At 38.1% G+C, this 25,167-nt stretch overlaps 1 protein-coding gene across 4 annotated transcripts in view; it reads right to left on the bottom strand.

The window, feature by feature from the left end:
• SNX13 (sorting nexin 13) overlaps positions 1-22,410 on the bottom strand; it is a 141,650-nt gene extending 119,240 nt beyond the window's left edge. For 3 of the 4 annotated variants that reach the window (XM_061198522.1, XM_061198521.1, XM_061198524.1), the window contains exon 1: positions 22,205-22,302. In XM_061198522.1, coding sequence (XP_061054505.1) covers positions 22,205-22,216 — 12 coding nt within the window. In that variant the 5' untranslated portion in view covers positions 22,217-22,302. Of the gene's footprint in view, positions 1-22,204 lie in introns of all 4 variants that reach the window. The other variant, XM_061198523.1, reaches the window with a different exon arrangement.
• Between the last annotated feature and the right edge of the window lie 2,757 nt (positions 22,411-25,167).

Below are 25,167 nucleotides of genomic sequence, written 5' to 3'. Positions count from 1 at the left end.
AGCAAGTTTTACAGGAAAGTCATTAGAAAGTTTAACAAAATTGCTTCTCCTAATGACTTTAAATAAAGTGGACATAAACATTAAAAGGCACGTCAATGAAGGCAATTCTGCAAGAAGTAAAACTAATGTGTTCTAAGATTGTAATTTTCTAGTAGTCAAGCTATATCCAAGGACACAAATTAGAGAATCTAACCACAATTATAAATAAACAAATAAATAGATGAAATTTGAGAATCTAAAAGAAAGACTGGATTAAATAACTCTCAGGCATTTTCCCCTAATATCAATTCTTTCAGGCTTTGAGAGGTGCTGAGAATCATGTAATCTGTGGTCACTGAATGTGGGTAGTCTATATTCCGATTTAGAGTTAATCTATATACACCTAAAATAAGGTGAACCATAAAAACTAAAGAGCCTAACTAGTGTTCTCATGACGCTACTTCTACAAGTTAGCAGACTAAAGCCACATAAGCAAGCCAAAATTTTCCTCAGGACGCAGCTTTGGATATACTCTAACATAATAAATGTTGAGCTGAGTTATCAGAATTTACCATCATACAGTATAGCAGAAATAATTTTGGCCTAGAAAATTTAAGCCAAATGATGTCAGCTGCCACAGCCAAAGAGAAATCTTATTAACATTCCTATGAATAGTCTAAATCTGTATTGGCAAAACTAAACTATGAAATGTCCCCACAAATGACTGAGACAACTGACTAGCTGTGCAGAGTTTTTTAATAAATATCAACTGACTTCTAGAAAAATGAGTACCATTCATATCCACCTAAACATAGGTAAATCAATGAATGCAATCCAAAAAGAGAAAAGGAAAACAAGCACCATTTAGCATAATTGCTCCTCAGTTTTCATCTTGCTAATAAGCACATCTGAAAACTATGAATACAAAAGATACATATAAAAAAATACATGTCACAACCCAGCTGTTAAAAGCATCCTTTTGATGTAACCTAAATCCCTATGACCCATCATAGGTATCATATGCTTGGTGTCACAACCTCAAAAAGTTACTTTTACTTTCATAATTCAAACACATGTGAAATAAAGTCACTGTATACAAAATCATCTAATTTTAAAGAGTACAAAAGCTTTAATCATGGACATATATTTTGCTCAGTAAGGGCATATGGGTTTTAATTACTAGTTGACATGATATACTGTAATTATGCAAAAGTATATTTTCCACTAAACACACAATTTTCTTATTTCTGCATCAGGCTACTACCAAATTTACTACTTACCCTATTCTGACCAAAAATATATTAAAAATTTTTGATAATGTTTTTGAATGAACTCTTCATTCAAAAGTAATTCCACAGTTCATTTGCATAACTAGGGTAGCTCTTGAACTCTGCAAGTATTATACTTTAAAACGCTTTCTTTAATTTAAAAGAAATATAAATTTTCTGCACTCCATTGACAGTGATATCTGATGTTCTCATCTTCCAAGTTTAACAATGCAAAAAAATCAAGTTACATGTCAAATTAATCAAATGAGTTGCAGTAAACCAATTTATGCTGACAACAAATTTGAATCAGTGTAACAATTACAAATTTCTAGTCTCATATATAGTTTATACTTTAATCTAGGCTGAACGGTTTCTTTGTGAAACTGACTTCAATTCTCCATGCATAAAATTCTAATGTATAAATAAGGGAAGTTTGCGTAGATAATATACAAGGTCCCTTTTCACTGTTTCTAAGTCTATACCATTTCTTCAATGTTGGAAAAAATCTGGAATTGGGCAATTAAAATTGTTCCTGAAAAGCATCAAGTGCAAAAAGTAAAGAAATAGCAAAGGCTTTGCCATTGTTAGGTATAGCAAAGTGTCAAACTCACACAAGCAAGCACGCTGGAGTGAGCAGAGCTATGCTCTGCAGACCTAACCAAGCCTTGACACTCCAGAGCCTCCTCCTGCCAGTGTCAGGACAAAAAAGACCAGGCCCCTAACCGCTCACCTAGGGGCCTGTGGAACAGCAGCATGAAACTCTGGGCCTCCCCATGGATCTTATGCAACCAATCCAAACCCCTTAACATAGAGAAGAATACAAAAGCTAGAACTTCCTATTAAGTTCAACCCCAGGTCTTAAACCGACTCCTGAGAGCCACTCACCCAACTCCCAACTTTCATCCACCATGGAATGTATTTTCCAGACTAATTGTGAACCCACTATGCCCTGTTATCTTTGGTCACTACCAAAAGAAAAATTTACTACCGTTATCAGTCCTCTCCTGTACTCTAACCACTGTACTGTTCTTGGTTTTTTTTTCCCTCCTTTATCCAACCTCCCACTGCTTACCTTCCTCCCAAAACCTCCCTCTAGGTTTACTCTGCTCCAGGGTAAAAATAAACAGACCTATATCATCAACAATTTCACTGTTTGCTTTAAGTAAAAGCTGCTTCTCCTGCCTCACTCTCAAAGGTTGCTTATTCTTTCATTTATCATGTACTCCAACTTCATGATGCAGGGTCATGTTCCTAACCATAACTCCCAGCCAGTATCCTGTAAATAAACAGAAAACAAAAAAAACAAAACCCTGTCACTGTGCAATTGCTGCACATTAGAATTCCCAGGGGCATTTTAAAGCCCCACTGCCCAGGTTACACCCCATACAAATTAAATCTGAACAGCTGAGGATGGGAGCTAGCCATTAGAATTTCCAATGTGCAGCAAAGTTAGGGTAAGAGCATTAGTAGTTTGTAAAGTTGCCTGGGTGATTCCACTATGCAGTCACAGGTGCAAACCACTGATCCCCAAGGCATTCCTAATCATTCACTCAAAACTCCTGACATGCTTCTGTCCTAAGTACTACATAACCTTGAATTATTTCAACATGCATCCACCCAACATTCTTTTTCTTTTTTTTTTTTTGGCCACGCCGTGCAGCTTGTGGGATCTCAGTTCCCCAACAAGGGATTGAACCCGGGCCACAGCAGTGAAAGCGCCCAATCCGAACCACTAGACCACCAGGGAACTCCCAACACTCTACTTTTAATATCATAAGCATTTCACCTCCACCGACATTCACTGCAAGTCCATTTTAGCCACTTTAAGACCACACTCCAGACTTCATCACCCTGTCTTCTCTGAATAGGAAATGTGAAAATTAACTATCTTCCTCTCTGATCACAATCTTCCAGTTCTAAATTAGTTAAACCTACTGCATCTATTTTTCATTATCATTCAGAATTGCAGACAATTCTTCTACTTCCTCCTTACCTTAGCCCACTTCTGCATTCACTTCCCTATCTAGATTGGACTCCACAGTTCACCATTTCAACCACTCTCTTGCCAATATCTTCATTTATCACATTACGTTGGAATCGTCTATTTATTTTCCTGTATATACCATATACCTAAGTCTCATGAGATCATAAAATGTCTATGTTTTATTCATTGATGTATTCCTGTTGACAAGTATAACATCTGGTACATCCAGTATACTCTGAATAAGTATATATCAAATCCACAGATCTTCTCAGTAGTCATCTAAATCAATGTGATATACACATCAATACTTTTTCCTAGTGATAATCTTCACCAGATTACCTTCCTTTCTTATCATTAATTGGCATCTTAATACTTCAATTTCACTTGCCCTTTGTTTCTGTGTCAAATCAATTCAGTGAGCACCTATCTATACGGCAGAGGGAAGGGGAGAAGACACGAGTATAAAGTGTAACAATAAACACTACTGGAAAAATTAGATAAACACTTGAGAAACTTATAAAAGTGGGAAAAGATAATTTACAGCACCACTTTTAAGAGTAATTTTTTTAATTTAATGAAAATTTTCTCTCATGTGTATTAAATATAGAGAAAGGTATAGAAGTATGTACCCAGACTGCTTTTAAAACAGAAAAAGCAAATAATACTTTCACTCCTTACTAAATACACTTCTGCACTGGTTTACTTTTCAAGCAGCATGAACTTTTTTTTAAATATATATTGCAAATAATACTTTATTCTTTTTAGATTACACATACCACTCTTCCTACAAAAGACACACCATATCCTTAACTCATTTTATTTACATTCAATTAACAGTCATTTAAAATATTTAAGTGAATACACTATTATGGATGTTTATTTCTATCAAGCAACGATCATAAAGGCTGTCATAAAATTTGTACTCCACCAAGTGAAAAACATGAAACTAACATCCTGTTTAAGAAAGCAAGACAAAACAACTGGTCAAATTATGGTAATAACGAGAGAATAGCTTAAAACACATAACCTTTAAAATAAATTGGAAAATCTTAAAAAACAGATATGTATTTGTATATTGTCAAAGTTTAATTAGGTAGTAAATAAAATTTTTAAAACGTTAATAAGTATAAAAGAAGGTGGAGATGATGAGAGCAGACACATTGCTGCAAGTGACTGTGAAGAGGCAGCAGGACCATAATCAGAGATGATCAGAGCAGACACATTGCTGCAAGTGACTGTGAAGAGGCAGCAGGACCATAATCAGAGATGATCCTCAAGAATATCAAGACTGAGCTGTGATTCCTGGACATGTAGTGTTGCTGAAAGAATAAGCCGGCCTAGTTAGGAATCTGCAAAGTCAAGACCCAGAGACTAAGAATGTGCCGGGAGAAAAAATAATGGATAAGCACACCAATAATCATGAAATAATAGAGCCAGGAATTCAGGAGAAGGTAAACAGATTATTACAGACAGAGAGGGCAGGACTAGAAATAAATAGTCTCTGCTTTTGTAGGATTCCTCCTCCTCTAGGGGGTACGGTTAACCATGAAAACTCTCAAAGCATGGCAACTGAGGATTGGAACACTGCAAAATTTTAGGTTACTGTAGCTAGCTGCTCCACTACAGAGCAGAGTGGTTTTTAATTATCTAGCACTGCTACAATGTAAACCAAATGCCTCATCGCCCTCAAATTCTCAGTAAAGTCTTCTATCAACACACACACACACATCTAAACATGGTAATAAAATTTAAGAAAAAAATTATTTTTTCAAAATTCAAGTTGGGGAAAACTGTAATGGCTTAATTTCAACTCTTTTTATGTATTTAGTTTGTCTTGTTTATGTGATCCTTGATACCATTTCCTGAAGCTAATTACAGAAAATATATTACAAAATTTAAATATCTTTTGACACAAAAAGCACAATCAACAAAAGAAAAATAAATTGGACTATGTCAAAATTTTTATATGCTGTGCTGCAAATGATACCCTCAAGAAAATGAAAAGCCAACCCATAGAAAGAGAGAAAATATTTGTAAATCATATACCTAATAATGAACTTCTACCTGGAATATACAAAGAACTGTTAAAACTAAGAGGGACTTCCCCAGTGGCGCAGTGGTTGGGAGTCCGCCTGCCAACGCAGGGAACACAGGTTCGATCCCTGGTATGGGAGGATCCCACATGCTGCAGAGCAGCTAAGCCTGTGCACCACAACTACTGAGCCCGCGCACCACAACTACTGAGCCCGAGTGCTGCAACTACGGAAGCCCACGCGCCTAGAGCCCATGCTCCACAACAAAAGAAGCCACCACGATGAGAAACCCGCGAACCACAATGAAGAGTAGCCCCCGCTTGCTGCAAATAGAGAAAGCCTGTGCGCAGCAACGAAGACCCAACACAGCCAAAAGAATATATATAAAAATAAATTAAATAAATAAAAACTGACTAAGAAATAAACAAATAATCTAATTTTAAAATGAGCACAAGATTTGAGTACACATTTCTCCAAAGAAGATAATATAAGTGGTCATAAAAAGCATATGAAAAAATGTTCAACATTATTAGACATAAGGGAAATGCAAATCAAATACACTACAAGATACCACTTCTCACCCACCAGATGGCTATAATCAAAAAGACAGATTATAACAAATATTCTTGAGAATGCAGAGAAATTAGAAGCCTCCTATATTGCTGATGGGAAGAAAAATGGTGCAGTACTTCTGAAAACAATTTACAGTTCCTCAAAAGGTTAAACGTAGAGTTACCATATGATTCAACAGTTCCATTCTTAGTATATACCCTAGAGAAATGAAAACATGTCCAAACAAAAACGTGTACACAAGTGTTTATAGCAGCATTATTGATAATAGCCCAAAAGTGAAAATAACCCAATATCCATCAATAAATGAAAGAATACACAAAATGTGGTGCTTCTATACAATGGATTACTAGGCAATAAAAAGAAACTTGAAACACTGATGCATGCTACAATATGGATGAAACTTGAAAACATGTTAAGTGCAAAAAGCCAGTCACAAAGACCACACACTGTATGATTCCATTCATATAAAGCATCTGTAACAGGCAAATCCATAGAGAAAGACTTGTGATAGCCTGGGGCTCAAGGCAGGGAAGATTTGGGAGTGACAGCTAAAGGGTAAGGGTTTTTCTGTTTGAAGGTAATGAGTCCTACAACTTACTGTGGCAACAGATGCACAACTCTGTGAACATACTAAGAGCCACTGAACTGTATTCATGTATGGTATATAAATTACATGTCAATAAAGCTGTTTTTTAAACTACTACTTACTAAACAACAAAGAGAAGTACAATAAATAAGCAAAAGAGGCTGAAGTCCAGACACACAGATCAATGGAACAAAACAAATTCGAGATAAAAACAATTCTAGAAATAAGTATCTAAAAAAACAAAGTGCAGAAAAGGCACTATCTTTACTGCAGTGGTTCTCAGCCAAGGGCAATTATTCCCCCAGGAAACATTTAGCAATGTATGGAGACACTTTTGGTTATCAAAATGTGCGGTGGGTGTCACAGAGGCTAAGGATTTTGCTGTGTGCATCCTACACAGCATCCTAACGCACAAGATAATCATCCACAACAGTGAAGAGGAGAAAGAGGATGAGAAAGAGGAGGAGGGACTTCCCTGGTGGTGCACTGGTTAAGAATCCGCCTGCCAACGCAGGGGACACGGGTTCGAGCCCTGGTCCAGGAAGATCCCATATGCTGCAGAGCAACTAAGCCCTGCGCCACAACTACTGAGCCTGCGCTCTAGGGCCCGCGAGCCACAACTACTGAAGCCCACACGCCTAGAGCCCGTGCTCCACAACAACAGAAGCCACCGCAATGAGAAGCCCGCACACCGCAACGAAGAGTAGCCCCTGTAACTAGAGAAAGCCCGTGCACAGCAACAAAGACCCAAAGCAGCCAAAAATAAAATTAATTAATTAATTTTTTTCAAAAAAGAGCAGGAGGAAGAGGAGGAAGAAAGATGGCGAGATTATTGATTCTGGATTAAAAAGACACAACAATGATATTGCTGGATTAGATCCTAGTTCAAACTGGGGAAATCTGAATATACTATTAGATGATAATAGGGTATTACTGGTAATTTTATTAGGTGTAACAATACTGCTATACTTATATCAAAAACATTCTTGGGAGATTCATGAGGGTATTTTGAGAAGTGACTTATAATATCTGCAGTTTACTTTAAAATGGTTCAGCCACAATATCAACATAAATGGCACATAGAGAGTCAGAGATAAAACAAATATAACAAAATTTGAACAAATCTGGGTAATTGGTACATGGGTGCTAATGGCAATATTCTTCAAAGTTTCTGTATGTTTGAAAATTTGCATTATAAAAAATTGATAAAAATTATGAGTATTTTTCCCCTATAAAATACCTCACAACAGTACTAAAAATATGTAGAAAACAACTAAAACTATGTAGAATTTCTGACTAAAAAATGATAAATCATTGTATAATCTATGGACAGGAGAGCTCTTAAATGGCAAAATATGTAGGAAAGGACTGACATTTCTGACAACATAAAATTAATTTTTATTAATATTTTAAAAATCCATAAAGTTAAATATATATACACTTGTAAAAATATATGCATCATATACAACAAAACATTAAAATCCATGAGTAAAGGGATGTTATAAATCATTAAGAAATAGACCAATACTCCAAGAAGAAAAATAGGATAGGAACAGACAATTCAAAACTGAAAATACAAATGGCCCATAAGCATATGAAAAATTATCAACCCCACTGGCAATCAAAGAAATTCAAACTTTTAAAGCAAGAATTTTTCACCTATTGATAGGCAAGGATGAAAAATTATTAAGTCAAATTTGTTCATGATAAAAAAAAGGCTAAGCATAAGATTAAAAAGTATAAAGTATGCTGCTGACATTTGTTTTAAATACAATTAATTTTTTTCTTAATGTCCTACTACCAGTACTTTATTATTTTTTTAATACATCTTTATTGGAGTATAACTGCTTCACAATGCTGTGTTAGTTTCTATTGTACAACAAAGTGAATCAGCCATCTGCATACATATATCCCCATATCCCCTCCCTCTTGAGCCTCCCTCCCACCTTCCCTATCCCACCCCTCTAGGTGGTCACAAAGCACCGAGTTGATCTCCCTGTGCTATGCAGCTGCTTCCCACTAGCTATCTATTTTACATTTGGTAGTGTATATATGTCCATGCCACTCTCTCACTTCGTCCCAGCTTACCCTTCCCCCTCCCCGTGTCCTCAAGTCCATTCTCTATATCTACGTCTTTATTCCTGCCCTGCCACTAGGTTCATTGTAGCACTATTTACATAGGCAGGACATGGAAGCAACGTAAATGTCCATCAACAGATAAATGGATAAAGAAGATGTGGCACATATATACAGTGGAATATTATTCAGCCATAAAAAGAAATGAAACTGAGTTATTTGTAGTGAGTTGGATGGACTCAGAGTCTATCATACAGAGTGAAGTAAGTCAGAAAGAGAAAAACAAATATTGTATGCTAACGCATATACACTGAATACAATTTTTAATATAGTATTCATCTATTTCTATTTTATTAAATATATTTAATAAGGAATAAAGCGGAATTTAAATGCTGCCTTCTGGGCATTTCCTATAATACTTAGGATTTTTTCCTCCACTGACTAATAATGAGTTATAATAATATATTTCTAAATAATGAGCCATCTTTGCATATCTGCAATGAATCTCAATTGTAGCATAGTCTTCCTTTAATGTATAATGTGATATTAGTCTATTTTACTTATAATTTTTACTTGAATATTCATAGATAAAATTGTTCTGTAAATTTATACTAAGATAGGAGGTTGCAAATATATTTGTATACATGATCCCACTTCTTTAAAAAGTGTACAAATATAACACAGACCATTATTTCCCAAGAACTGAAGACAAATATTAATCGCGGTTGCTCTGGATGAAGTTAGGAGCAATTAATGTTTTTTCATTATACTTAACTTTGTTTCAAATTTTTATAAGCATGAATCATTTTAAAAACTACTTGCCAGAAAAGCTATCTTCATTTGAAATGGAAAAATAATTAGTTGTAAATGCCTGCACAAAGAAAGGAGACCCCTATATAACCTACTTGAGGCTCAAACAAACAGAAACAAGTCTTTGAATTAAACTGACATCATCTCTCACAGGTTATGCTACTCCTGTACCTAGGTCAATGTATATGGATAAAGAAAAAAAAACTAGATTTCCACCAACAGTTGGTGAGAATTTTAAAAAGGTTGAAAATTATGTTGCTAGTAATTTTAATCATATTCTTAGAAATAATTAAACACACTAAAAATTGTATTTCTTCTAAGACATTTAACAACAAAAAATGATTTTTTTAATTACATTTAAATCATTCCTTTAGAAAGCTCTTTTTCTGAATAACAGAGTTCTAATTCATTACATTTCTTGAAACTACTACGGGAATATTTTAGTGAGGAAGGGAGCTTTATTCCACTATATTTTTCAAGGCCAGAAAGAAAACATCAAAAGGAAATTAAAATCTTGAATGCCCAGGTTTCTCAATAATTTTCCTCCTGTTCCATAAATATCTTGTTCTCTTTAGATTGTGTCACTTTAACACTACTAAAATAACATGTATTATTTTGATATAATACAGTATTGCACTTGGCATTTCTAACCCAATAATTTGTCTACAGCCTACCCACTCTGTTTGAGCCACATTACAGTAAGTACATAAAGATCTTCAGGGGCTTCCCTGGTGGTGCAGTGGTTAAGAATCCGCCTGCCAATGCAGGGGACACGGGTTCGAGCCCTGGTCCGGGAAGAACTCACATGCCACGGAGCAACTAAGCCTGTGTGCCACAACTACTGAACCTGCGCTCTACAGCCCACGAGCCACAACTACTGAGCCCACGTGCCACAGCTACTGAAGCCCGCGCGCCTAGAGCCCATGCTCCGCAACAAGAGAAGCCACCGAAATGAGAAACCCGCGCACCACAGCTAAGAGCAGCCCCCGCTCTTTGCAACTAGAGAAAGCCCGCGTGCAACAACGAAGACCCAATGCAGCCAAAAATAAATTAATAAAAAAAAAAAAAGATCTTCAAACACCAAGGCCATTCTCTATCATTACCTCATACTGAAAAATAAACTCAGTCACACAGCAATTCACCTTAAGCTCCTTTTACAAAAGTGAATCAGAAAGAATGAACTTTGTTTATACATTAGAAGACTGTCATTTACCAAAGTGTTCTCTACTACAGTACACAAAACTATTACTACGGCAGTTAACTAGTGCAATGCAAGATAAAACAGGCCATATTCATAAGTGGCCCCCCTTCACCTCATTCATATAAGACTGTAACAATACAAGAATAATAGTCCCAGTATTGACAATTCAACTTCTGCTTTTCCCCATAATATATAATCCAAGGGGAAACTACAGTAAACAGAGTTAAATGTTCAAAGCACAGCCTAACACTGAACTGTCACCAATCTCCTACCTCTCCCTTTCTTCTTATGAAAAGGAGCATCCTCGGAAACAGTAGGAGCCATGACGTATTAAGTGCTTAGTATTAACTGCTTAGTGCTTTGCTAACCCCTTTACATAGATTTCTAATTCTCACAACTCTATGACATAAGTTATATTACTAACTCTACTCCATAGATGAGGAAACAGCTAAGTCATAGAAGTGGACCATGAACTGAACTTGGTTTAAAATTTAAGCATGGGGCTTCCCTGGTGGCACAGTGATTAAGAGTCCGCCTGCCACTGCAGGGAACATGGGTTCAAGCCCTGGTCTGGGAAGATCCCACATGCCACGGAGCAACTAAGCCCATGTGCCACAACTACTGAGCCTGTGAGCCACAACTACTGAGCCCAAACGCCACAGCTACTTAAGCCCACGCGCCTAGAGCTCATGCTCCGCAACAAGAGAAGCCACCGCAATGAGAAACCCGCGCACCGCAACGAAGAGCAGCCCCCGCTCGCCACAACTAGAGAAAGCCCACGCGCAGCAACGAAAACCCAACGCAGCCAAAAATAAATAAATTAAATAAATTTTAAAAATAAAAAAAATAAAATTCAAGCATGTCCTGAACCATTATTTTACACTGACTCTCAAGTAGACTTTTTTAAAAAAAGGATGTGGAGGGGATGGGCAAAATTCTGCACACATATCTAAGGAATCAAATAAAAGTGATTTATTAAGATTTAAAAATTCAATTTATCAGAAAAACCTGAAGTAACTAAACTGACACTAATATCTTAGCCCTTGGTACCCCTTAAGAATCTGGTGTAGATTTTGTAGGTATTAGTATTCAGATAACTTTCAAGGTATATTCTAGAGTTGGTACAGGTTCAGACAAATTTCCTTCACATTCCTGAAGGCTGTACAGTAACAACGCCACATCAAAACAATGACCCTGAAAGTACGACAAGATGCTCTTAATTCACAATAAAAAATAAAGCTCAACATTGTTCTCTGTTAATTCAGAGATTATGAGGCTTTTTAATGAAGATAAATTAAGACAAGAGGTATACAATCACAAAACGAAATTATACTGAACTGTATTATCTAAAAATACATATAAACTGTTGTATACATTCGCCTTTTAAATTTTTAAGCAATGGAAAGTATTTTTAAACCCATTAAGTGGAGTATAACTTAAAAAATAAAAGTTAAATTATTGTGGCCTGTTTAATTTGCTGGAGGGGGGAAGAAAAGGGTGAAGGTTAGGGGAAAAAACTGAGAAAGCAAGCACGCCTACAGACATAGAGGAGAAAAATAAAAGAGGTGAGGGAAAAAATCAACACATCCACAAAGCAACAGCGACAAGGGGGAAAAAATAAGTATAGTAAGGAAAATAGAGACAGACACAGATTCACCCACAAAGGTGGCATAATCTTCAGCTAAGTAAAATGTTGTTACCACATGAACACTCCACGCTTTGAATATAACAATTTATTGTACTATTACATGAATGCAGATAAGCAGCTGCTGAATAAAGGAACTGAATTTACATTCTTAATATCCATATTTAGATGTATAAGTACAAATCTTATTTGTAAATACCAATCAAGCTAACTACATAATTTTTTTAAACAAAGGATTTTAACATTCCTCATCTTTCTATTCCCTATAAAACGAACAAAAGCTTAAATAAGGAGAAAAGCTTAAATAAATTCTGAGCTACTTTACATAAAACTTTATCAAATTGACAAGAACCTTAGTACTTCCCGTAGCAGAAAACTACACAACACTGGCATTTTTTACAGCATAATATGAGATTATACTACAACTTTTCCCTTTCACTTCATCTATGGTAAAAGCTTTAGTGGGCAGAAGAAATTATTGGTCAGTCAAAAGTTCTAGTTATGACCACAGTATACAAGTGTCACCTCTCTTGATTTCCTCCTGATATTTAGTCTAGATCTAGCTCTTAGTGCAATACATAAATTAGAAAGTTAATAAAAACTGAGAAAGGGAAGAATTAGATCATCTGCATCAAAGGGGATTATTTTGTTTAATTTGACATTTTTAAACTTCCTCAATAAAACAAAGACAGAATACAAAAAACAACTTCAAACACATTGTAAGTTATAAAAAATAAACCACTTGTTATTTACTTCTGAGGAAATAATAATTAAAATCTAGTTATTTGAGTTTTATTGTGGGAAATACTGTGTGCAGTACTTAACATGTTATTTCACTTAATACTTAGAACAACCCTATGGGGTATCATTAATTTAAAAGTTACACAGATGAGAAAACTGAGGCTCAAAAAGGTTAATAACTTTCTAAGGTCAAAATACTCTGAAGTGACAAAACAGATTCAAATCCAAATAATCTGACACCAACTGCCACCCTTAACCAAAAGCATACACTCTTCTTCAGAAACTAAGAATGTCCAATTTGTGATTAGAAGATATATATGTGGCGGGGTGGGGGGGGGGGGAGAGGGGGAGAGAGGGGGGGGGGAGAGAGAGAGAGAGAGAGAGAGAGAGAGAGAGAGAGAGAGAGAGAGAAGAGAGAGAGATGATTAACACTCTTGAGTCCCAGTACAAAGACAATCTCATTAACTTCTGTAGTTCTATAAATTTTGCATTAGTGCCTATTGTTTGATTGAATATTCTGAGCTATCAGACATTAACTGGAAGAGCTTTCTGGTTCAAAAATATATTTTTATAAATTATAGAATATTCTTAAGCCTAATTGATTTTTCTAAAATTTTTATATAATCAACACACCCACTATTTGTAAAGTCCATTATTTCAGTTTCTTTTTCTGTACCTTTGTTGTGTTCCACCTTTCAAGTTGTCGCCAACCTCCCTCTAGACCTCTTCCTCTTATTCTGCTAACTCTTACCAGGATTAGACTATTGCAACGGTTTGAGTGTTGAACACTTAGGTAGTACTCAAGAAAAGCATCTGATGTTAGTAATTAACACTGGACGTTAAAGTAGCTTAGTTATATTAACAGTTGTGATCTGATTAAACACCCTGAGGAAAGTTCTGAGGAAGAAAAAAAGCCACCTCAAATAATCTCAGGAAGAGAAATCAAGAACAAATTCTAAAGTACAATATTATGACTTGGAGAAACATTAGATAACACATAATATCATAGTATCTTAAAATCAGACCATTATTTCCCAAAATCTATGTAATAACTGAGGTGAAATTTTATTTCAGACTTAACTCTTCCATTAAAACTGTACAACTTCAGTTTTATAACTTCCAAGCCTCAAATGATCGTGAATCCAAGAGCCATTCTCCATACATGTCCTGTTGTCACACAACTCTGGCCTGAAAACAAAAGATGTCACAATACAAAGAATCACAGACTCGCTCACCTGCCAAACCACAGCCAGGCTAAAGATAGCTCCAGGGTTCCAAGAGCAAAACCAATTCAGGTTTAAATGGAGTAACATTCAAGGACTCTCCAATAATGCAGGGCTAAGGTCAAAAGCAAAACAGGATTCACCTTAGGAATTTCACAGCTGCATCAGAATTAAAAGGTCCCTCAGGAAATTGGAGAAAACAGTGCAGTAATCTAACAATGGTGAATTATTCCAGTTGATTGTATATGAGCCTCTGGCATTAGCTGAAAGATCATTAAACCAGTTGCAGAATTATTTTATTGAACTTTTCTGGTACATATTATTTCTGAATATACAATGGAATTATAGATGGGTGAAATGATCTAACAAGGCCCTAAGAGTGACATTGAGAGGTATTTTAGGTAAGAGATCGTGGTAGCAGCTGCCCTCCTAGAAAAGGTACCCCCCAAATTTCCAACTTTTTGAAATTCATGACTAAATTTTTACTCTTACTTGCAAACTTCGAGACAACATTAAAGGTCATACAAACACGAAACACTCAACAAAGCACCACAAAAATCTGCATTACTGTACTATTATAAACAAAGCTTTAGGTTATCTAGTTCAGGAATACAAATGAAATCATAAAAAGTAAGTAGTAAGAAACACAAAATAAAATCCAAGTTGTTCTTGCATTTATGATTTGTTACATGAAAATAACATCAATCTAATCAGATTCTTCTCTGTAGGACAAATTAAAACAGAATTACATTCTAACTAAATGCTTAATGTTCACCTTTTTTTTTTTTGTCTCACTTTTGTGTGCGTGTTTTGTGATCTCAAACATAACATTCAACCACAGTGTACTATTTTAAAAAGCCTAATGGACAGAGATAATAACCAATCCTTGAAGGGTAATTAATGTGATAGTTTAAATTTATCAAAGACAATTTTTGTCTTAGTAATTTTTCAATTTTACTTTCATTTTGCTGGAGGGAATATTCAACATTCTTTTATTTGACAGATATTTAGTGAGGACTAAGCGTTAAGCTCTGTTCCAGGCACTGGGAATACAATGGTAAGGCGTACATTACACGACTATGTAATATGCGGGGGTAGGGACCAAGTATTGCTTTTACCAAGGTAATGGAATTCAGCTACGTCTTTCAGTAAAATCTGGTAGACCTCTTAAGAAGATATAAAGAGTCTTTTCATAAAAACAAAACAAAAGACAAATTCACTTTTTTTTTTTTTTTGCTCCTCTGTTCTCTCTTTTTTTTTTTTTTCCACTTCTCACTGTGAATTAGCTTGGAGCAAATAGAGACAGTAGAAATGGGCTGACTCTTCAGTTGTAAGAAGAAGCTCATTTTAGAGCTGTCATCTCATCCAAACTGGTAGTTTTACCTGGAGTTATAAAGCAAATGCAAGTAATTACCTTTTAATTACATTCTCCAACCTTTTATTCCTCTTAATTGTTCACCTTTTAATTACATAATTTGTTTTATTCTGACAAAAGACCTCAAAGCTTCAGCTGAGTGATGGCCAAACTGGCACCAGTTAGCTCTGATAGTGAATTTTCTGAGGGCAGGTTTCAGGTCAGACACAACTGCAGCACCAGAACTTAGCATGCACCTACCACAGAGTAGGGGTATTTATGTTTGGTGAACAAAGTGATCCACAAAACTTAATCTCCAGTAGTACAAGTTACAACCAAAGCCTTATAAAAATTGTATTAAACAATTAAGAATTAAAAACTTATTAATTTACTTCTTAAGAATCTACCAGGATTTTAACAATTTACCAGGGTTGATTAAAAATAAAGTATTTCTTTTCCCACAAATATTTCACACTATGTATACACAAATGACTACTAACCCTCAAATAAGTAACCTTTTTCAAAATATTTTTTGGAACTGCCCTTTCACATATTCTCTGGAATCAATTTACCAACCACACAAGAAACTATCCTTATTATTACTCGGCAAGACATGCTCTCAGTCTATTTTTTTTCCTTTCCCTTCTTTTAGGTTAGTCCATGCCTCCCTGTAACTGCACCAATGGCCAGGGGACACCCTCTTTCTCCTGGGATCCACTGAGAAGCTAGTGAGCCATAAAGCTAGATGGAGCCTAGAACCTGAATTCATATTAGTGCAAGACATATAGAGAACAAAACTGATGTATTAACCACTAATATTTGTATAATGACTGACAGTTTACAAAGAATTTTACTCTCTATCATTTTATTTGATCTTCATAACAATGTGAGAGTAGCTAGGAAGGTGCTATTATTATCCCAATTTCATAAAGAAGGAAACTAAGGCTCAGAAAGTTCAAACAACTTCCCCAATGTCACATCATAAATGAGTGGTGAAGTTAAGACTCCTCCTTAGAATGCCTAACATATAGGTCATATTTGTGTAGCCTCACTATTGTGGTAGTTGATAGACAAAGTATGCATCACCATGACTTGAACCTATTACTCAAGTTTTAACCATTTTTTATCATGATAAAACAGAGCTGTCCACTTGCTTTAATTCAAAGTTCCCTCTCCTCACAAATATATAAGGCATTGTAATATGAAAATTAAACTTGACTCGGAAATAGAAAGTCAATGTTAGAGTTCCAACAATTGAGGGAGCACTTGATGGTCTGTGAAACTGCAGAATTTCAAAACACAATTTGAAAAACCATACCCTGAGAACCTCACTCAGGAATGCCATAAAGTCACTTAGCTTTGCCATCAAATGGCTAATTAGTGAGTAGCCAGCATTGGAAACTCTTAACCATGATAGAACCTGTTTTCTTCCTCTTCCAGAAGCTCATGCTCCCTCCTTTTCCATTATTACTCAGCTAACAGAGCTTACTTGATCCACCTAAAATGATCTACTTCAAACATCCTCTCATACCCTTTTTTTCTCTCTTTACTCTAGACAATACTCTTTATTCCACAGTTAAACTAGAAATGACACTAAACATAAGCATGAGCACATCTAACAACGTGATTAAATTCAGAGATAAAGCACCCTTTATAATCTGCAAATGTCTATACATGTGCTGGTAGTTACTACACACAAAAATGTAAACCCATACACTTTGCAGTGACCTTATGATTCACAAACCAATGCCTTGTATCTTTAAAACTGCAAACATCTGTACTTTAATTCCATATTTCCTCAAATAAATAAAAGTAATTTTATAAACTTGTAGCAATTAAGGCAAAACTTTTAAACACAGTGGACTAGTTAAGAAACTTTTATCAATTTCTATGAAACACTGGTCAACAAACTTTGCAACAAACCATCTGAACACTAGTTTCTCCCTACCTAGGACTCCCAAGGATGGTGATGGAAATCTAAAACCTCTATTTTAATATTCTGAAATCCCAAATGGAAGACCTACATTTATCTAATATAAAGTTGTAGAGTTTAACTAAAAAATCACACATTTGCTTTTGTTTGCAATTCTATCAACCAGCTAGCTAGTTGAAAATCAGAAGTGATGAAAAACGGTATATGCGTGCTAGAATAAAAAAATATAATGAAAATAAATACTAAATAAATATAGTTTATTTATAAGCTCTCTGAAAATCTGGAATCAATGGGGGAAAAATAAAACAAAGGCTCTTTAAAATTCTTGAGAAATGGTTGGCAACATTCAACTTGGTTTGTGAAAAGATGTTGTATGTAGAGTGGCAAGCCAGCCTCATTCTAGACAGTAATGTCCTTCTACTTCCCTTATAAAATCTCTTTCCCACCTCTTAACATCCTTTGACTTTTATTCTTTTTAAAGTATTTGTTTATTTATTTATTTATGGCTGTGTTGGGTCTTCATTTCTGTGCGAGGGCTTTCTCTCGTTGTGGCAAGCGGGGGCCACTCTTCATCGCGGTGCGCGGGCCTCCCACTATGGCGGCCTCTCTTGTTGCGGAGCACAGGCTCCAGACGCGCAGGCTCAGTAGTTGTGGCTCACGGGCCCAGCTGCTCCGCGGCACGTGGGATCTTCCCAGACCAGGGCTCGAACCCGTGTCCCCTGCACTGGCAGGCAGACTCTCAACCACTGCGCCACCAGGGAAGCCCCTTAACATCCTTTGAATAGCAATGGGCCTATGCTTCTTGTTCTGGTTAGTAGCCTTTATAATGTCATTAATTAATAATTAAAGAAATAGCTCATGTCATTTAAGGAGTAACCCACCCCAAGAGTATTTCTCTTAACTAATGTATTAATCAACAAAATCAAGTCATAATTTTTTCTTAAGCACTTACTATGGGCAAGAGTGTGTGCGTGTGTGTCTTTAAAAAGAGCTCTGAAAGTCCAAAGACTCTCCCTTAATGCGCAACTCATCACATCGCAGGATTTCCCAAAGCAAAATACAAGAAACTCTATAAGTATCTGTATTTGTCAGGGTTATCCAGAGAAACAGAACCAATAGGAAATTTTTTTAAGGAGATTTATTATGAGGGACTGGCTCACAAGATTATGGAAGCTGAGAAGTCCCACCATCTGCTGTCTGCAAGCTGGAGAGCCAGGAAAGCCAGTGGTGTAATTCAATCCAAAGGCCTGAGAATCAGGGGAGCTGATGGTATAAATCCCAGTCCAAGGGCAGGAGAAGATGAAATGAAATGTCCCAGCTCAAACAGTGATGCAGAAAAAAGGGGCAAATTCCTTCTTCCTATTGTTCTACTCAGGCCCTCAACAGATTGGATGGTGCCCACCCACACTGGGGAGAGCAATCTACTTTAACAAGCCCACCAATTCAAATCCTAATCTTATCCTCAACCAGCGGCACCATCACGGCGGTACCCAGAAATAATGTTTAATGTGGCACCCCAAGGCCAATCAAGTTGACACATAAAATTAACCATCACAGTCTCTATGCAATTTGACACAAATTCTAACACATTCTTTGACAGCAAATCACCTATCAAAAGCTTTAAGAAGTCCTTTTTAACTTTCTTTAGGCAAATCTTCCAAATTTATTTGAACCACAAAATTTTACTTCCTTAATTATTAATCTGGGACCTCTAAAAGTGCAGCAGTTTATGCCTTACCCATCTGTATCATATTTGTTAATCACAAAATCAAGAATTAGTGTTAATATATAAAAAAATCAGTAAATCTGGATGGAAATAACTTAGCACAACTACAAACAATTTTTATGTAACATTTACTAATGCTCCACATTTACACACCACCCACACAACTACTAAGTTTAAATAAGTACAATTTTTATTCACTATTTTTAAAAGCACAAGTGTCAACAGGCTGGAAACTGGTTTTTATGCACAACCTCTAGAGTATGCCACAGCAGTGGTGCAAATTCCGCATATTTTCCTACACCTTCTACACCTTTAGTTCTCTGTAATAATACATGCTCAGAAATAATAACCCCAGTAACTTTTTAAAGTGTGTGTAATGAAAATTCACTAATAAATATTTCATTATATTTGAATGTTGTGAAAATTCAGATTAATTGAAACAAATTCTCAGGTAAACATCCTATACCCTAAGTCTGATATATGGAAGTTCACTCCTATTTAAAAAAAAGAGTGGGTGGGGCTTCCCTGGTGGCGCAGTGGTTAAGAATCCGCCTGCCAATGCAAGGGGACACGGGTTCGAGCCCTGGTCCGGGAAGATCCCACATGCCACGGAGCAACTAAGCCCGTGCGCCACAACTGCTGAGCCTGCGCTCTAGAGCCCGCGAGCCACAACTACTGAGTCCACGTGCCACAACTACTGAGCCTGCACTCTAGAGCCCGTGCTCCGCAACAGAAGCCACCACAATGAGAAGCCTGCGCACCGCAACAAAGAGTAGCCCCCGCTCTCCACAACTAGAGAAAGCCTGCACGCAGCAACGAAGACCCAATGCAGCCAAAAATAAATAAATAAAAGAAAAATAAATTAAAATAAATAAATAAATTAAATAAAATCTCTCAAGAGAGCCGCAAACTACTCATAGAGAGCAAAATGGTCAGAGTTCTATACTGAGAGTCAGGAGATGGGATTCTAGTTTTACCTTTGCTACTAATAATTGTTTGGCCTTGGACAAGTCTCTGGGCTTCAGTTTTCTCATCTATAAAATGACTACTCACAACCATAGATAAGATCCAAGTACCATTTAATGTGGGCCTTACTTTGGAGAGGTAATCCAGTGTAGTGGTTAACGATAAACTCAGCAGAGACTGCCCAGGTTGGAACCCTGGCTCTTCCACTTAAAAGCTATGCACAACACACACACACACACATAGCACTAAAGCACATCTAACTACTATCATTGACTTACTGTTTAAAACATTTCACTGAAAGATGAAAATTATTTTAAAATACAGAAGCTTCAGGGAGTTCCCTGGTGGCCTAGTGGTTAGGATTCCGCGGCTTTCACTGCCGTGGCCCGGGTTCAATCCCTGGTTGGGGAATTGACATCCCACAAAACGCGTGGCACAGCCAAAAAATAAAATAAAAAATAAAATACAGAAGCTTAGAAAGTTCAGCCTTTCCAAATCAAGACTCTCATTTTACTAGCAGGCACTGAGTTCATGTTTACAACTCTTCAAAGGCTGCTAATCCAAGCCAAATTTAACCAAAAGATTATCTCGTAAAATACTGTACATCAGCAACACCACTGAAAATTTATTATAAGGCTAATTATTCCCAACAAAATATCACACTAAAGATAAAAATAGAACTTCTGCTACTTGTCTTTTTTTTTTTTTAACCTAATACTGCTAATGACAACAGAGCTTATGATATACCATAATCTCTGTGAATAAAATTAACCATGGGAATAAAATTAACTACAGGAATGAAAAAAAAAAATCTGTGGAATTCAGAAATATAAAGTGAACTACAAACTACTAGAAATAAGTAGTTCATGAGTTAAAAATCAACCAATAAGTATTTACCAGGCCCATCCTACACCAGGCTGTGTGCAGATTATTAAGTACAAATACCAAAGTATGAAGTTCCTCAGAGTTAATAAGGCTGGAAAGGCAAGTCCTTTATTACCACATTTTCACACAACAAAAGCCACTCATCTACAAACATTTTTATTTCCTCGTTAGCCCAAGTAGGAATACTTCCCATTGCCCATTAAAATTGTTTGCTATCCTTAGTTCAGCCCACAAAGACGCCCAAACTAGTCCCTGACAGCTGACATTGGAATCTTCACAGGACTTAAAGTGAGTATAGCTTCTAAGATATTTCCTCAAATCCACAAGCTTCAGAATTTATCTTCAATGACCCCCACACTAGCATATACCACAACACATAACTGTGTTAACTTAGGTCAAGTACCTAGTTACATCAATTTCGTTCTTCCCCTTAAAGTACTGCTACTAAAGGCAAATTCTGCTTCATCAAAAAGTCTGCTTTTTGCAATGGTCATCAAGCACTAGAAAAGGGAAATTGACTGGCTAGTCATAGTTGCCCTACTTCCATTTCAGGACCAAGGGAAAAAACTGTTCCACTGGGAGTACCAAGGAAGTCTTAAGCAAATCAAGAGGACAGATGCTAAACTCAACTTTCTGATTCCTACGATTTAAGCGAAAGGTGACAGGGTGTGGGAGAGGGAGGTGATGTAACTGGGCTAAGTATCCCCCTGAGAATAAGAGGTCCTCTTCACGAAACAGTCAAGGTAGGGGGTGGGAAACAAACCGGTCTGGCCGAGTGACAAACCCAGGATGCTGACCGAGCTTGGAGGTGGAGGGCCCTGGAGGCCAGGGGCCCGCGAAGAGAGAGACCTTGGGCAAACCGGGGGGGAACAGGAACCAGCAGCAACGCAGAGAGACCGACGCTGCCACAGACCAGCGTGTAAGGGGACGCCACGAAGGGAGCGGCCAGTTAGGAGGCAGCGACGGCAGGAGGGAAACCAGTGCCAGGGGCGACGGGCAAGTGGCAACTGCGAAAGAGGCACAGGCAGCCGGAGGTGGCGGGACTGTTGAGTCAGCACTGCTCCTCTTCAGGGGGAACTTGTAGGATCCCCGCTCTGCTCCGGCCCCGGGGCCCGCTACCAAGGGTCGGGCCCGCAGGCGGCGGAAATAATGTTATCCGACCGGCCGGCGCCGGCCCCTTCCCCATTTCACAGGTAAACACTGGCCGCCGTCGCCGCTTACCTCTGTTAACATTATTACACCCCGGGGAAGTGAGCTCCTCCCTAGCCTCGCCGCATGGCAACAGCCGAAGCAGCAGCGAAAACTGCCTGAGCCGCCGCCAACGGCGGCAACAGCTCCTTCCGTCCTCTCCCGGGCCGCGGCTTTACTCGGCTTCGCTGGCTTCCCCCCGGCCCGGCTGCTCGCGACGGACGCGCCGCCATCTTGGAAGAGCGACGTCCGCGTCTCCCTGCGACGTGCGCTCCCATTGGCGGGCGCAGGGGCAGCCGGCGTCTCGTGACCGTCGCCATAGCGCCGGCGCGAGGGGAAGTGGAGGCGGGTGGCCGGAGACCCAATCGGCGCCAGCTGCAAGGGCCCCGGGGCAGGGCGCAGAGGCCGACTTGGGACCGCTGGGAGGGCAAAGAGACCCCAGCGCGGGGCCAGCCCGGCAGTCGGTGCGCGCGTCCGCGCCGGCCGCTGATCCTCCGCCGCACGCCGGGGTGGGTCGGCCCTGGGGTGCAGCGAGACCGGCAGAGGCCGAGGCTTCGACCGATGGCGCTGCGGACCTCGCGCGTCTCGGGGACAAGGCGGCAGATGTCCAGTAGAAAAACTTCCCTCTCGCATATCTCCGGCCCCGCGGCGACCCAAGAGCAGGAGGGGGTTGTTCGGCTTTCTCCACTGTCTGGGGCTTAAATATGATCTGAAAGTGCTCCCTGCTCAGTCCCTCTTTCCTTCTAAACTTTGACAGAAACTTTCCTTTGTCCTTACCAGTCCTCAGCGAGTTCTCTACTGGGGTGCCTGACAGGCAGTAGAAGTGATACAGGCATATCAGCTTTACCCCGGTCGTAGCAGACTGTCGCTGATTCGGTGTTTGGCCAGCACCTGTATAACAATGAGGGCTTGGTTTTGCTCTTCGTAAGAGACTTCTAAAAAATGTAAAGCCAATTTTACTTTTTAACTGCGGGCTGTACAACTTCACTGGCTTCTTGATACAGTGTGTGCGTGTGTGTTGTGTGTGTGTGTGTGTGTGTGTGTGTGTATCATGGTGAGCAAATTTCAGCACGTGTCATTGTCAATAGTCCTAACTTAAACGGGACTGAACTCTGGAACGCAGGGTGCATAGAAGCCCCTGTTACTGACACCGTTCTGAACCTGCCACTAGGCGAGTTACAGTGTGTGAAACTGAAGGCAGTCACTTCTACCTGAATTGTAATGAAAGTAATTTACCTGAACCTGTTGTCAAAGTGAATTACCCTGTTGTATGTTAGAAACCAGTTTCCAAGGAAACTGACAAGTAAATTTTCAAATTTGACACGCAGAATCCTTCCACCTCTTTTAAGGGGATACAGAGGCATTTAGGAAAGAAGTTCCTTCCCCTTAACCGGAGTCCCCCCTTCCCCTTCCTTAACAATAGTACTATTGTGTAAAATGAAATTTACCTAATACATTACTCTTAAATTCTCAAAACATTAAGTAAAGGCATTAGAAACTTTGTGTTACCTCTGTTGTGTCCTCGTCAAGGAAAGAGAATGATTCATTTAGGTAGCCAGGTAGAAATTCAAGATAAATCCTGATTTTACTCAATTCAACTAAGTGAGGCAAAGTAATTTTGCTGTTGTTTTAATCTACATCTAATACATAATTTTCATATTACTGGGCCAGCAAAATTCTGACCTCTGCAACAGAATAAAATGTGTTACAGGGATTGACAGAATAGCCATGAATAGAAAATAAGATTGGAAAATACTCTCTGGCCTAAGATATTAAGGAAATGAAGAGATACTAGAGACAACAAGGAACCTGGAAAAAGATAACTGTTCCAACCTATAAATAAGAAAACAGAGGAGGCTCATTAATATTTAAGATACCAACTAGTAAATTAAAACTGTAATTTAGGTATCTGGCCTGAGTATTTAATTTTCTTTTCACATGTTTTTCCCATTCCAGAAGGAAGGCATTTTCACTTATTTTAAAGGTGATAAATTAAGTGTAGGCACAACTTGAGGTTTGTACCAACCTGTAATATGACATGGCTATGCTTTTAACATTTAGAAGTTTGTCCGTAGACCTAGGAGCAAGCCAAAATCATTAGCTCCAAGTTTTCTCAAGCAGAGTTCTTTCTGTGACCTAAAAAACCTTATGTTATCTAGCGTCCCCAGTCCCACCCCACATCCACCTCTCTGACCTCATTTCTGCTAAGCACTGCTCCTATAACAGCAAGGCATCCTCTAGCCCTGGGGCCTTTGCACTGACTATTTATCTGGAAGGATCTTTCCACCAGGTACCCGCATGGCTAGATCTCTCACTTCTGTTCCATCTTTGCTCAAATACCACCTTTTTCAAGGAAGTCTATTCTGACCATCCTTTTAAAATGTTGCCCCTCCCCCAGTGTCCTCCTAAAAGACTCCAAAAGGAAAACGCCTAATTAAAAATGAAAACGATATCCTTGGTGTTGAAAGAATGTTTTTTTTTTCAATTGACCATTGTGTGTTCTTATCTTGCAATTAATGGGAGAATTACTTTTACTGTCACTTGAATGCCAGAGAGAAGTTTATGACAGAATAGTAAGCTGAGCCTTTCCCTTAAGCTTATATCACTGCTGATATTTTCAATGGTGATAATGGGATGGGGGGATAATAAAGATAAAATATGTTTAGAAGAAAAGCTTTCTTATGTGTATATACCTTGGCATGAGTCAAAGTTAATTTGCTAGCAAGGGAAGCAACAAAGTAAATAAGGTATGTCATTTCAGAGATTTATGGAAGTTGGGAAAGAGAATGCTTATAGAAGCAGCTAGCTTCAAAAAAAAAAGTAAGCATCTAATTTGGCACAGATTGCAGTTTCATTCCACGTGGTCTTAAAAACATCCTATCAGTTGTTACAGAGGAAACCTGGGACAGGCTGACCTGAGATGCCCCTTTCTTTGGCTATCAATCAGAAATTTGAAACAAAACAAAACTATCCATCTTAAGAAACAGATGATAAGG

This window comes from Eubalaena glacialis, chromosome 8, assembly GCF_028564815.1.
Source record: "Eubalaena glacialis isolate mEubGla1 chromosome 8, mEubGla1.1.hap2.+ XY, whole genome shotgun sequence".
Lineage (NCBI taxonomy): Eukaryota > Metazoa > Chordata > Mammalia > Artiodactyla > Balaenidae > Eubalaena > Eubalaena glacialis.
The sequence above is the reverse complement of the archived record's forward strand: the minus strand, read 5'-3'. Positions and strand labels throughout refer to the sequence as shown.